Source organism: Penicillium taxi, assembly GCF_028828555.1.
Source record: "Penicillium taxi strain IBT 34144 chromosome Unknown utg000005l_segment0_segment0, whole genome shotgun sequence".
NCBI lineage: Eukaryota > Fungi > Ascomycota > Eurotiomycetes > Eurotiales > Aspergillaceae > Penicillium > Penicillium taxi.
This window is the reverse complement of record NW_026643207.1, coordinates 957887-971681: the sequence shown is the minus strand read 5'-3', so window position 1 is coordinate 971681 and position 13795 is coordinate 957887. Positions and strand designations below refer to the sequence as shown.

Below are 13795 nucleotides of genomic sequence, written 5' to 3'. Positions count from 1 at the left end.
AATATCGACCAAAAGGCAGAGCTATGTAAAACACGCAACCACGAAATGAAAATATCCATGGATGGATATGAGGATATCAAAAAGAAAAACAACAAAAATATAGCTAAGACAAAGATTGGCCGATTCATAAAAAAGAAATTCGCCACGCTGATGCAAATAATCTTTCTAGAATTCTCCTAAAAAGAACAAAATGTCAAGAAAGTAGAACAGATAAAAAGCCCGAAAGGTGCATATCAGAATGCGCTATATCGTGAAACTTTTGAAGAATTGAACAAATGTAGGTTTTAGGAAGATGAGAAGAAGTGGCGTTTTCTAGCGGTGATTACCGAGGCCCTTCAGCGAGACTCTTGTGCTTCCGGAGTTGTATCGAATATCTCCGATGCTGCGGACTTTGGGGAGGGAATGGCCGCGGAGAGAGTAGTCAAGATCATACGGGTTCACGTCGTCGTTGGCGGGTGGCGAGCTGAGTGCAAAAGGTCTGGTAGAGAGACGTGTTTTCTCAAGAACATCTGCTACCCACTTCTCGCCCTCTGGGCTCATTGACAGTCGTCGCGAACGTGGTTTGGGCCCGGCTAGACCCAGAGGGGTGGGTTGGGACTCGTGAGATGTATGAGTGTAGGAGGGAGATTGCGCGTGGATAAAGGGAGATGAGCCTGATGGGACGGAGAGACGTCGACCCTTGGGAGCCATTGATGGTGTTGAGGCGGAGTTGAAAGTTCCCGTCGTGACTGATCTCGGAACCACTACGTCGGATATATTGGACCCACGTCTCCCCTTGCGAATGGCGAGAGATGAAGGTGGGCGGACACTCATTACCGAGGCGGCCCGAGATGCAGCCCGGGATACAGCTCGAGATGGAGGCTGAGAGGGGGTAGCTCGGCCAGATGTGTGAGTGACTGGGGAAGAGTAGCTTGGTGACCGAGATGCCAGGCCTTGGATCTCGACACGAGGTGTTTCTGAGATCTTACGGCGGCCATGATGGATGACGTACTCACGTAAATATTCGGCCAGATCAGCCCATCCACCACCGACACGGACCATCACGCGCTGATTATCTTCTCCTACCGTGCGCACAAAAAGTTTCGTAGGTGCTGACTCTCCGCCATGGTGGAGATGATACAGCTTGACATAGCTATCTTCCATCTTGTGAGTGTGTGAGTACCGCCGTGGAGAGGCGGCGGTGAGAGTTAGGGAAGGTGCAGGCGTGAAGCTGCGGGATGGCGGACGCGGCGACCCAGAGTTTATTTCCCGCATTTTTCGATCAGAAGAAGAGGAAGAAGATGTATCAGGGTAGTTGTGAGGGTCGACGAGATGGATCTGGCCTTGAAGAGTGCTCAGGATGGAGCTGATTTTCTCATCAATGTGATCTCTTGGTTTTCTAGGCTGCTTGTACGGCGAGGAGACGCGCGAGCCAGAGCCATTATCTGTACGTTCCTCTTCAACATATGCAAGTTCCTGTCTCTTCATCCCCAAGCTTTCGAGGCTACGGTGAGGGGTCAGGCGCTGGCGCAAGCGAGCAGATTTTGGCTGATCATGGTGCTGCATAGCTCGACGTGCAGTGTTGCTGCCGAATATCTTTGCATCGTGATCCGCAGGCCTTGAAGTTTGCCGGCCATCTTTCAAGTCTGTCACAGACTTTTGGCGGGTCAGTCCATGGAGGCGGCTAGGAGGACGCAGGACATGCGAAGAATTGATAGAAGAGGAACCGCGATGTGATTTTGCCACGCCTGGTGGTTTCATAGATGGCTCATAGGTCGGTGTATCCGGGGATCGATCGACCGAATCCAATCTCATATTCTCATTAATGAACCTTTCGAGAGGCAGGCTCACAGAGCGATTTGAGTGAAGATTGAAGGATGCTTGATCCGAAGTTTTGGCGCTCTCCAATCGGCGGAGACGGTCTTCTCGAAGCGTATGATCGCCATGTGATTTAATGGATGTCGGTTGGCGGAACTTCAAAAGAGAGGGCGTCAGAGGCATCGTGTCATTCGATGAACTGGTCAGGGGCTCGGGATTCTCAGGACTAAATACGAGAGGGTTGTTGTCCGAGTCCGAACCTACAGACCCCATAGTTGACCGACGTGGTCGAGGTATTGGTGCAACATTCTCAATTTTCAGCTTTGCTGGGCGTGTTTTGGAAAGCTTTATTGGACTTTGCAATGGCTTCCTTTTGCGACGGACTGGCAACTCTTGTGTGTTCTCTTTGGTCAAATCAGATGTGGCACGAACGGCGTCCGAAGATGTAGACTTGATCGAAGCTGGTTGATGAGCGGATGACTTTGTCAGTGTTTCCCATCTAGAACCATGCAGATCGGGCTTTTTGGCCGAAGCATCGCTTGCCGGGGACTGGAGGCCGAGCATCCGAGGGATGCTAGACTGCCTTGACCTGCCGGGAATGGAGCGAGCAGCTTCAGGAGTTGGTGTCGTTGCCAGAATTGTTCTCGGGCTGGGTGATAGAGAAAACTTCTCAATCATTGCAGCCACTTTGCTGGGTTTCAAACTTTCTTGGCTAGTGGCGCTTGGGGAAAAGAAATCGATAGGATCATCGAGTTGCGATGTGTGCTCAAGTTTCGCATCGCTGCCAATAAAGGTTTCCGCAACAAACGGGTCGTCGATGATATCCATTGTAGGTAGTTTTGCTGTTGAGTCGAGGCTAGGTGCCTGATCGACAAAAGAATTTGGAGATAAGGTTTCTTGATACTCGATTTTTGGCGGCTCGGGCGTGGAAAGCCGTAATGGCCGCAGTGGAGTTTCAACTGGTGAGTTCTGTGGATGATGAGATTGCGTTGGAGTTTTCAAGTCCCGAGGAGCCTCAATTTCTGGCTGGCTCTCGGTAACTTCTCCGATTTCTTTGGCTAAAACTTTGGGCTCCCGATCGTTGTTATTATCAGTGCTGAGCGAAGCGTCACCTATCAGGATTATCGAGTCGCTCTCTTGAGAAAACACTAAAGAATCGTTCCCAGGTTCTGATTCTGCAGTGGTTCTCTCCCGTACAATCTTCGCTTCGCACCTGGGCTCTTCTTCAATAGTATCCAAATCCGCTGTTTCAGTTTGTAAGAAATCTGAAGACCCTTCAGTTGAATCTTGCAGCTGCTTTTCAGCATTATCGCGAGCTTCCAGAGCTTTCGCCTGTTCCTTCGCAATCAGCCACTCTGTATCGAGATTGTATCTCTCGACTTCCACTACCCATTCCGCAAAGTCGGACTCAATACGCTCGAGATCGTCGATCCAATTTTCAGGCAGTGAATCTGGGCGTCCTTCCAAAGCATCCAAAGCACTATCCATGCGTCTGCCAACTGCAAAGACGGCCGACTCGAGCTTGACATGTTCATCCTGCAGATATGCCTTTGAGAAAATCGGTTGCCCGTCTTCGGCCAATTTGGAATCTTGTATATCTCGTATTGCGCTGAGTGAGGAATTTAGGGCTAAGCGTAGCGCTTTCAACTCTCGTAGCAGACCAGGTATTTGGCGCAAAACCAGTAGTCGAACATCCCAAGTTGTCAAAAGACTAGCCAGTCTGGATAAGAATGGTAGCGCATGTAAGATGATAGCGGTGATGACGGCAGTAAAGTCGCTGAGCTGCACGTAACTGAGTGGCGGAGGCGTAGACATGTCACTGGTTGAGGAGGAAGGGCGAGACCTAGATGGAATGTGGGCGTTCAAAACATGTTCTTTCAGCCCCTCCACATCTAACTTATCCATTTCATCCCGAATTTCTTCGATCCTCTTCTCATACTCCTCCACCAGCGTTGCTGGCAAGCTTCCATAATATTCGATTTCGTTGCTGCCTGGTGGCAACAAGTGGTTTGATTTTCCAGACTGTTCACCACACTCTGGATCTGTCGGTGGTACGAAGCCCTTACCTTCCTTCGCCTCGGTCTTGTTTGGCCATGTCCAAGATTGCACTTCCTTCAACCAATAGTTCAGGTTGCGACCAGCTATAGCCGCTCTAATTCCTAATGCGCGTTCAGAAGGCGAAACCTCAGCAATGCTTTTGGATAGAATATCATGGGAGAGTTTTTCGTTGGATGTTACGGCATCGATGGATGTAAGGGCTTTTAAGGTCGATTCGGCGGAAAGATTGCCGAGTAAAGGGTCGATTTTCTCGAATAAAAAACCATTTTTGCGTTCCGGAGAAGTAGATCGAGAATTAGTACGAGAATGTGCGGGAGAAAGGCGAATGGAGGGGCGAAGAGGGTTGATTCGGTTTATTTGACTGTTTGCCATCCCGAATGATGCTCTATATTTTTTTTTTTTTGCTCAGATCAGCTTCACAGGGATGGATGACCTTCCACAGAATCCGAGTAGCATGAGGTTATTTTCAAAACTGGAAACGGACGAAGGGACAGTTGAGTCCACATGCTGAGACAAGAAGCCAGTAGGAAATTTTGAAGTGGGAGCACCCTGGGACGTATCAAATTTCTCCAATAGTGAGGCTGCAAGCGTGTGGAAACACGGAGTCGGGCGCCAGTGTCCCACTAAAGTACGTGGAGAAGCGGAGATGCCAAATGACGTGGGGAAAATAAAAGGAGTGAATTGAAATCAAAATAAAATATAAAATGAAAGACTGGAAAGAAAAGGAATATGGAAATAGTCGGAATAAATGCTAGAAGCTATTTGGAGATATGGTGGAGACAAAAGGGGCACGGATTAAAGTGGACCTGTTCATCCGGCGATCCGCCATGCTATTTGTCGAGCTCGATTTATAGGGGCGTCTGCACGGTTGTGATAGGAGAACTTATCTTCTTAGGATGGTTTCAGATTACCTAGTATTCCATTTTAAATAAGAAGCCTGAAGACGAGATGTCGTTCTTTCTACACTCTACCTAGGTAGGGCTAATTATCGACGTACACCTAGGTAGCTAGTCTTCACTAGTAGTTCACTAATCTAGGTAGCTATCATACGTTTGATATAGCTAGAACCTTAAAAGAAGCTACCTACACGTTTTTTAGTTTTAATAAATGAGTTGAACTGCTGAGCCATGGAACTAAAACGGAACCTCTGCTCCTATCAATTCTGATACCATATTGTTCAGCATCATAGTCACAATGTGGTCATAGTGGTGTGCCTGGGTGGCCGCAAAGGGGGCAAATCTATAAATATAGTGGACTCCAGGCTAGGGCCTTTTTTCCCAATCTGAACGGAAATTAATACGAACCGAAATATACCCACAAGCAAAGGCTTCTACAGGATTTCGCTATCGGTCGGAGATCCTGGAGTCTATACAGGAACATTCGACCCACCATATGAATGAAATTGAAGACTTGTTCACAGCCGAAGGGGGTGATATAGTGGGTGTCACGTAAATTGTACCTGCACCCGGCTTCATATATGCTAACACCAGGGTCATTACCCCGGCAAAACATTCCAAGATCTTGGGGGTGATAGGATCTGATGTTGTTGCCCAGCTACATGAAGCAATTGATAGAAATGTGAGCATTCAGGAAGACCAAAGAGAATTGACTTCGATAAATCAAATGCAGGAACTGCTGCGAATTGTTGCCCTCGTCAGCGATACAACCGGAACGCTCTCGAATTATCTTGATCCACCCGGAAAAGTCGGAAGTTTCTTCAGCACAACATGGAGAAATGCCGATTTGTTGCTAAGTTAAAGTATCTCGGACTGCCAGACGACGCCATCAACACTGAGTATGGCGCATTCGACAATCGTCGTCAAATATTACCCCTGACACCCTTCGATTATCAGGTAGCTAAAGTATCCATCCAGCCTGACGTGGGAAGATGGTATCCAACATATATATCGGAAAGATACTGCGACTCATTCTCATTAAACAGTACAAACAAGGCAAGCTCTCAGTGGTTAGGATACCTAGGTATCACGCGTCTGAGACAGGAGCTTCCACTTGAGGCTTCTTACCAGTTGCAGAAATAGAATTCACCCAAATTATCGACAAGATGAGAGTAGAATTTGAAGGGCCGAGCTGCCCAAGGTATTGACCGCCCGAAGAACTGGAGTTAATTTCACTCAACTCAGTTAAAGATGAATCATGCTTAGAGCGGCTGTTGTTGCAGCTCTGACAGTGAAGGATAAATAAAATCAGTATTGAAAAATAGCGGGCGGTGGAGTGGATGTACTAGATTAAGAACCACCATTGCGCGTTGGACGCGATGCTTATAACGATAGCGATAAGAACTCTGCAACCTTCTTCAACACATCAGTAGGACACGATGCGTTTCAGAGCACAATTAAAAAATACAAAGACATTTTCCAGTGAGTATTACATACTCTCTTTGCTGATCCTAGCTAAGTGATCTAGAATTAACTGCTTCGCTCTCGTCTCTGGGCAAGATATGTTGGATGCGCCTCGAACAAGACGTGGTGCGCTTCACCGTCATCCCGGACCAAGGCACCCAAGTATGGGCACAGATCCCGGTTGTACGTGCCAGATATCCTGCATTATGCTTCATTGGAACATTCAAGCTGACCATCCATTAAGGACACAATATTTGATGAATCTACATACGAATTAGAGTCCAACTCAGATGCCATCAACATCGAAATCAATATGAGTGTCTTGAACCGTGCCCTCCGCTCCGCATTTGGAGCCTCATCAGCTCAATTGCGCTTAACTAAGAAAGATAAAATGCCCCTTCTCGCTCTAACAGTGCTTGCAACTGAATGGACAGAAGGCAATATGGCCCTTGCTACCGACACTCAACGAGACCCAACCACGAGCGATGTGGTTGGGGATCGCAGGGCTAGAGAGCGCGAAACATGGATTACCCAAGAGATCCCCATCAAAATTCTTCATGAATCCAGCGTGGAGGGTCTGCACGAGCCACATTGTCCCGATCCAGAGGTACACATTATTCTGCCAGGTTTAGCACAGTTGAAGAGTATTTCCGACCGATTTACGAAGCTAGCCTCTTCAGATACAAAGAGCCGAGAACCCAATGCTGTGGCTGTGGCTGCAAATTCGCACACATCCTTCAATGCCTCCAGCACTAGCACCAATTCATCACCTAAATTGGAACTATCAGCCAATATGCATGGGAAGCTACGATTGGCAATCGCCACTGATGAATTGCGCATAGCTAGTGTTTGGTCTGGTCTTGTTAATCCGCCCTTAGACCCCGCGCACATCAGACAGGACCAGTACTCGCAACTTCCCAGTGAGCGAATGCGAGAGGCAGGTGAAGATGATGAGTCTGGCTGGGCCAAAGTGCGCATTGATGGTAAAGATTGGAGTCGCGTATTGAGTGTTGGCAGACTAAGTCCAAAGGTAGTTGCTTGTGAGTTATGCCTATTCTGATACTGAAATCGTTCTCGACTCTATGACTGATATGGCTTTTCATATGAGCAGGTTTTATCAATGAGATGGCACTTGTGCTATACGTCTACCTGCCGGGTAGCTGGAATGGCGAAGAATCATGTCTAACGGTAAGCCCATACATCCAATATTATATTCTTAACATACCTTGGACGCAAAAGTGTGTCTAACATCGTTTCTAGTACTACATCAATTCATTTACAACTTGATATCAAACGCATAATGGACATCGGAGAGGCTTCAAATTAAGCACGAGTAGATCACTCGACTTTAGAGCAATGTATACCTGCAAGGATAATATGTATGATATACACAATGTTGATAAAAAATAATCTCGCTCACTTTGCGGGGCGAAGAGCTAGTTTCGTAGAGAGACAAGGCAAGCATGGAATAAGCTATGTGCATGTATTTTCGTTGAATTCATTGTACAAAGACGCTGGGAGATGAGTAGGATGTCTGTCATGTCGTAAGACAAGAGACATACAATGACGGGTTGAGTGATTAACCTGGCAGCTGGAAATCTATTATGGGAAGGGGAAACATCGGGCAGCTATAGTTAAAAAACATTAGGGGAGAAAACTTTGAGGACGTAATAAAACAAAGGAAAAATTAAATAAACCGCTATGCTTGGCCAGGGCTCGAGGATCATTTTGCCATGACATCAACATAGCGACCCTTCTTCTTGTTCCGAGAGACGTTTCCTTTACGCGCCTGAGGAGCACCTATAAGGTCATCAATGGATTGGGCATTGCTGAGAGAAGATAGAGGCCGAGGTGGAGGTGGGACACCTAAACTATTTGGAGGTGGCATAGAAGCGCTGGTTGAGACTGACCGAGGCATATTGCCAAGTGTGGGAGGTGTAGGAGGAGGCACACCGAGACCGGCAGGGCTCGATGGGAATAGAAGCGGAATGTCGCTAGAGGAAGATTGAGGCCGGCTGCCCGGCGGGGCGGACATGGGAGCAGCAGGGGGATGGAGAATTCCCGAGTTCGTCCGACTGGGAGGAGCTGAGGCTCGCGGAGGTGGCGGCGTGGCACGCACGGGAGCAGCAGAGTCGGGATCCTTTTTGTTAACCCATTTCTTCAACTCCTTGTCGTAATAGAACGAACTATCGTCGCCAAGTTTGGCTCTGATAGGGCCGCTACCGGCAGGTTTATTATCTGTCTCTTTCTTGCCACCAAACCATCCACCGAACCAGCCCTTCTTTCCGGGTTGCTGCGAGTCTCGCTTGGCTACAATCTGTTAGAACAGAAGTGATCGTACACTGCGAACAAAACTTACCATCTTCTTCGGCGGCTTTCCTGAATGCTTCATCCGCCTTGCGGTCATTCTCGGCCTTCTGAGATTTCTGAATAGCTGCAGCTCGAGAAGCCAAGTCGTCGTCGTCGTCATCATCATCCATGAACGACTTCTTCTTTGGGTTTGGTTCGGCAACCTCAGGGGACTCTTCGGCCACCTCTGGGGACGTGTTCATTCCCAGGGAGTATGAAGGGGGCTCATAAGAGTTGCTGGAAGCAGGAGGTAGATAACTGGGACTTTCAGACTGAGGCATACCAGGCGGCCCTTGATAATAAGGCGATGGTTCAACAGGAGCAGGGTCTTGCCCTGGTGGCTGGTAGAAAAGGCCATTAACCACGGGCTGGACTGGGGGTGCAACTTCCGCCGGTGACTGACTCGAATCTTCCTCGACTGGAGCAAGAGGCATGTAGGAGGATTGAGGAGGGGTTGACTGATACCCAGATACACCCGGCGAGCTGTATATCTGCGCTGCTGGGAAACCATGAGATTCAATTGGCGAGGTAGGGTCCTGCGAACTTCGGCGCTGTCCAAAAGGAACACCACCAGAAAAAGACCGCTGGGAATCAAGAGACGATCGGCTACGGAATTGTTCTGGTGATGCATTGGGTGCGTATTGATTTGGAAGGTATCTCGAAGGGACACCAGCCGGAATTGGCTGCGCCCCTGACCCAGGGTAAGAGCCATAGATATCGGAAACAGATGGGGATCGGCTGACAATTGGGGTTCCAGCGACATTGGCGAATGGCCCAAAATCTGCTGTCTCGCCTGCCTTTCCAGAGCCAGTCGATGCTGCGTCGCTGTCATCACCAACAACGAAGCTATTGAACCTAGCCCACATACTCCCAGACACCTTCTCCATACTGGGTTTTGAAATCCAAGATGAAGAACCATCGCTGTTAGTTTGCCGCAGTCGAGCACATAGCTCTTCCACTTCAGCAAACAAAGTCTGGTGATAGTAAGGTGAAGGGCGAGTGGTCGATTTGAGAGCGGATGCTACTCCATCACAGTAGCTCTGGGCTTCTGATTTGCGTCCTCTATCAGCCAGATGCTTGGCATAGAGGACCTTGAAAGCTGTCAGATACGAAAAGTTGGTCGTGGAAGAACCGGCCAGAACAGATGTAGCGAATTCATAGACTTCAGTTAGAAGAAAGGAATCCTCATCTAGAAGAGCCGAGGGGAATCGTTGGTGATCAGCACCAATGAGCACAATGTTAGCCTGCGGGTCATCAGCGCCACCGAAAACAGAGCTTCGAGAGACAATGAAGCAAATATGTGCGGCCTCAATGCGCCCATACGATGCAAGCAAACGGCCGAGGGCCAACAATGACAAGTGATCTTCGGAACTCCGGTTGCTCAGAACTAGTCCAAGGGTATCTCTCCAGCTTTCAAGGCCGTCGAGGGCGTTCTTCGTTGTATCTTGACCATCTACCTTGCTGATCAAATGATGACCGGCACGCGCAGATGGAGGTACAAGCTCATCGATACTTTCCTCGACATTACCAGCGAATATATCATAAAGAGCCGCAATTGACTCAGTCTTGGCAGTTGAGGATCGAACATCACGTCGGACAAACTCCTGGGCCACTTGCTTCCAAATAGATTTATCTAGGGTAGACGCTAGGAGCATTGCATGTCCCCAAAGACGGCGATCGACTGCGCTCCAAATCGCCTTCTCCCGCTCCCCTTGAATAAGATGGTTGCGGAGTTCTTCGATCCATTCAGGATCGATAGCATCAGGCTGAGATGGCAGTGACAGGGGTTTGTAGTCGCTTAATGTTGGAAAAGCGCCTCCATACGAAACATCGGGGTTGGTAACAGGAAGGCCCGGGAAGATTATCTCCCTGAGTTGCTGTTGGATTGCCGAAGTGCCTTCCAGAACACCATCATTTTCGACCAATATTTTAGTGACCTTCCATAGCAAGATCTTCTCTTCATGGCGCTTCCGGACATCAGGAGAAGATAGGTTGTAATCCTGAACGATTTCATTTTCAAACAATGCAATCTTGCTAGAAAGCCAGGCTAATACATCCTTTTTCTTGGATTTGGTCTTCAGAGGACCGGGGTGTTGGGTGATTATTTCGTTGGAGGGCAGCCAAGTCGTTAGTTGAGAAGACTTGGTCTCTCCTGGAGTTGGTTTGATCATCGGAGCCACCTGAGCAGCCGAATACCGGGGAATAAGTTTAGGGAAGCATGAAACCACAGCCCCACCAAACCCGAATTTGAAAATGGGAGCACCCTTCCAACGCTCAAGTGGATCAAGTTCTTGGCCATCGACAGGGGCGATAAAATCAAGCTTCTGGGAAACACCGCGGTTATGTGCAGGGGGCTGTGCAAATGCATATGGATTGGTGGTTTTGGTTGGTGAGCCGGAGCCGTGCACAGAAGCAGGGCGAGGAAGAGTATCGATACTCGGCACATAACCTCGGGGATTAATCATATATTGACCGGGAGACTGAGTTTGAGACCTTCGAGGCGGAGGCGGAGAGACCTGAAGCACGCCAGCTTGAGGAGCTGCAGGGGCTATGGAAGGGTTCGATGTAATACGCTGAGTAAAATCGTTGATATACTCGAGGGGCGCATAACGAGTCGCGGGAGGTGTCTGCTGTCGAGGAACTGGAGGCATCGAAGCTCCTTGGTTCACGATATTGACTGCCCCATTTGGCAACGGAGGGGCGTACGGTAACCCTTGGTCAATGCTGGGCTGATGTGGGTGTGGTGGCAAGAAATCAACCGAGGGCTGGAGAGACGGCGGCATTTGATGCTGTACGCCTTCTGGTTGATTTGAAGTCTTCTCGTGGTATGCCAAAGGACTGGATGTACGTGGCTGGAATGGCAATGCGTTTGTCTGACCGGGTACAGCCAAAGGCTGGGATGCATAGCGAGTACGAGCAGTCGATGTCGAGGGTGGTGGTGCAGGTGAATATCTCGCTGGAGCCTTCGTTGAAGGTTGCAGGCTGGGTGGCTGAGGAGAATACCTAGAGGTGGCAATTGAAGCAGCAGGCGCACTTGAAGCCAATACAGGAGCGTAAGGGTCCAAGCGCTCAGGCGGCTGGAGCATGGTTTGGGCTGAAGGCACATTCATTGCAGCAGCAGCAGGAGTATACGAAACCTGAGAAGGAACAAACGGCGTTTCAGTAGGAGCTAGAGCTGGACTAGGAGTATATCGACCTGAGCTTCCTTGTCTAGATTTTGGAGGAGGAGGAGGTAACTCTTCATAGAAGTTCTTTGCGTGGGGAGGAGCAACGGGAATGGGGGGGTACAACAGGGGCACTGGGCTGTTGCATCGAACCATCATTGCGAGGAGGAAGCGGTTGAAGCATCGGGATGCTAGCTTTGTGGGTGATCACTTTTCGCGGTCCGCGAGATAGGTCCTCCGGGAGATCATAAGGAGATTTGTACCCTTGTTTAGATTGCTCAGCGAAGCTCTCTCCCCGAGTAGTTACAGGCCTTTGTGGCTGTTGTGGGAAGTATGAAGTGGCAGCTGGATTTATCGACGAAGAAGCCCCTGGGATTGGGACCCCAGAAAGCAAATCAGATGTAGATGGTTGATGCGGCGTATAAACACCAGGGATCGGTTGACATCGTGTCTGGTTTAATTGTGGGGTTTCAAAGGGACTATTCAAGCCATTGGCAACATGGGTTTGCGGTGTAGCTTGATTCTCACTAGCCGAAGGCTCAATGAAATCTTCTTCAAGTAACATGTCATCGTCATCCAATGCAGCCTCCCAGGCTGCAAGGTCATCTTCCCCAGTATCACTCAATTCAGCCTCCCATCGAGCAGCCAGTTCCTCCTCAGAAGGCTCAGCGGTCTCGGTCTGTACCTGGGGAGCTTGAAGTTCGGAAGGTGCAGCCCTGAGGACATCTTCTAGCTCCGCAGCAGCTGTTGTATCACTGACCGAGGCGTCAATTTCGAACCCCAAGGATTCGATAAGTTGCGGTTCTGTTTGAGACTCTTTCTTTATGGAGCTAAAAAACTCATCCGCATCATCAATATCGTTTAAGAAGGGGTCATTAGCTGAAGACTCATGCTCCACTGTGATGTTCTCGGACGATGCTGGAATATAATCGTCCACAACGGATTCCAGAACTTGCGGCTCGCTGTGTGACTGATTCTGCACAGAGCTAAAAAATCCATCCACATCATCATTATCATTCGAAAACGGGTCGCTAGCCAAAATTACATGCTCCGATGTGACTTGTTCGGGCGAAATTGGGATAGAATCGACCACGGATTCGATGACTTGTGGCTCGCTGTGAGACTCATTCTTCACGGAGCTAAAGAACCCATCCGCATCATCGTTATCGTTCGAAAATGGGTCACTAGTTGAAGGTTCATTCCCTATTGTGATTTCATCAGACGCAACAGGGAAAGTATCGTCCGTGATAGATTTGATAACTTGCGGCTCATTGTGCGACTCATTTGGCATAGAACCAAAAAATCCATCCGTATCATCATTATCATTTGAGAAGGGGTCGCTAACTGAGGGTTCATCCGCTGTGGCTTGCTCGGGCGAAGACGGAATAGAATCGTCCACCAAGGATTCAATAACCTGCGATGTGCTCTTTCGAGTTAAATGCGGCTCGTTATGCGCCTCATTCTTAACAGAGCTAAGAAGCCCGTCCGGGTTGTCATTATCATTCGATAAGGGGTCGCTAGCTGAAGGTTCATGTTTCGAGGTGAGGCGTTCGGGTGAAGAAGGATTAGACTCATCCAGCAACGGGACACCTTCTTCAAATCTGGAGTCTGCCTCTGAGGGCGCGAATATTGGCTTGGTTTGGGTTTTCAGCTGACCGGAAAATTCTTCTCCTTCGGAATCGACATGCTCGACCGAGCCTTTCTCCCATGAATCGCTATTCTCATCATTATGTGACTGGTTCAGATCGGTCGTAATTATTGATTCTTCGCGACTTAGGGATGAGTGGCTTTCTGGTCGGAGAGCAGGATTCCAGGCACCGATACCTTCGGCTAAGGATGTTGTTTGAGCCATTATATGCGCGCCGTCCTCAATTTATCAACACGTGGCTCGAAAGTACTCTGAAGCAACCTGACACGTAGGCAGTGACGTTCAGGGTCAACAATATCAGGAACAAAGGCTTAGGGATGTGAATTCAGCAATCCATTAAATGTCGTATGATGACCGAGGCAAAGAAACAAGAATTAGGTGAGAGATAAGTAAAAGCCCAATGCATCTGCCAAAATGAA

General features: G+C 48.8%; 3 protein-coding genes across 3 annotated transcripts; 1 reads left to right on the top strand and 2 right to left on the bottom strand.

The window, feature by feature from the left end:
* Positions 1-312: 312 nt before the first annotated feature.
* N7495_007719 (GAS2 domain protein) lies at positions 313-4227 on the bottom strand (the record flags this gene model as incomplete). Its single annotated transcript, XM_057210370.1, has 1 exon — positions 313-4227. The coding sequence occupies one exon, from the start codon at positions 4225-4227 to the stop codon at positions 313-315; it is 3915 nt and encodes a 1304-aa protein (XP_057059913.1).
* Positions 4228-6147: 1920 nt separating this feature from the next.
* On the top strand, positions 6148-7502 carry N7495_007718 (checkpoint protein HUS1 family protein; the record flags this gene model as incomplete). The annotated part of the gene is made up of 5 exons (XM_057210369.1): positions 6148-6233; positions 6272-6398; positions 6460-7255; positions 7327-7403; positions 7476-7502. Coding segments are annotated over 5 exons (1113 nt in total), but the record flags the coding sequence as incomplete, so codon positions are not given.
* A 436-nt stretch (positions 7503-7938) lies between these two features.
* sec16 (COPII coat assembly protein SEC16) lies at positions 7939-13580 on the bottom strand (the record flags this gene model as incomplete). Its single annotated transcript, XM_057210368.1, is given in 3 exon segments — positions 7939-8525; positions 8575-11862; positions 11882-13580. The coding sequence occupies 3 exon segments, from the start codon at positions 13578-13580 to the stop codon at positions 7939-7941; spliced, it is 5574 nt and encodes a 1857-aa protein (XP_057059911.1).
* Between the last annotated feature and the right edge of the window lie 215 nt (positions 13581-13795).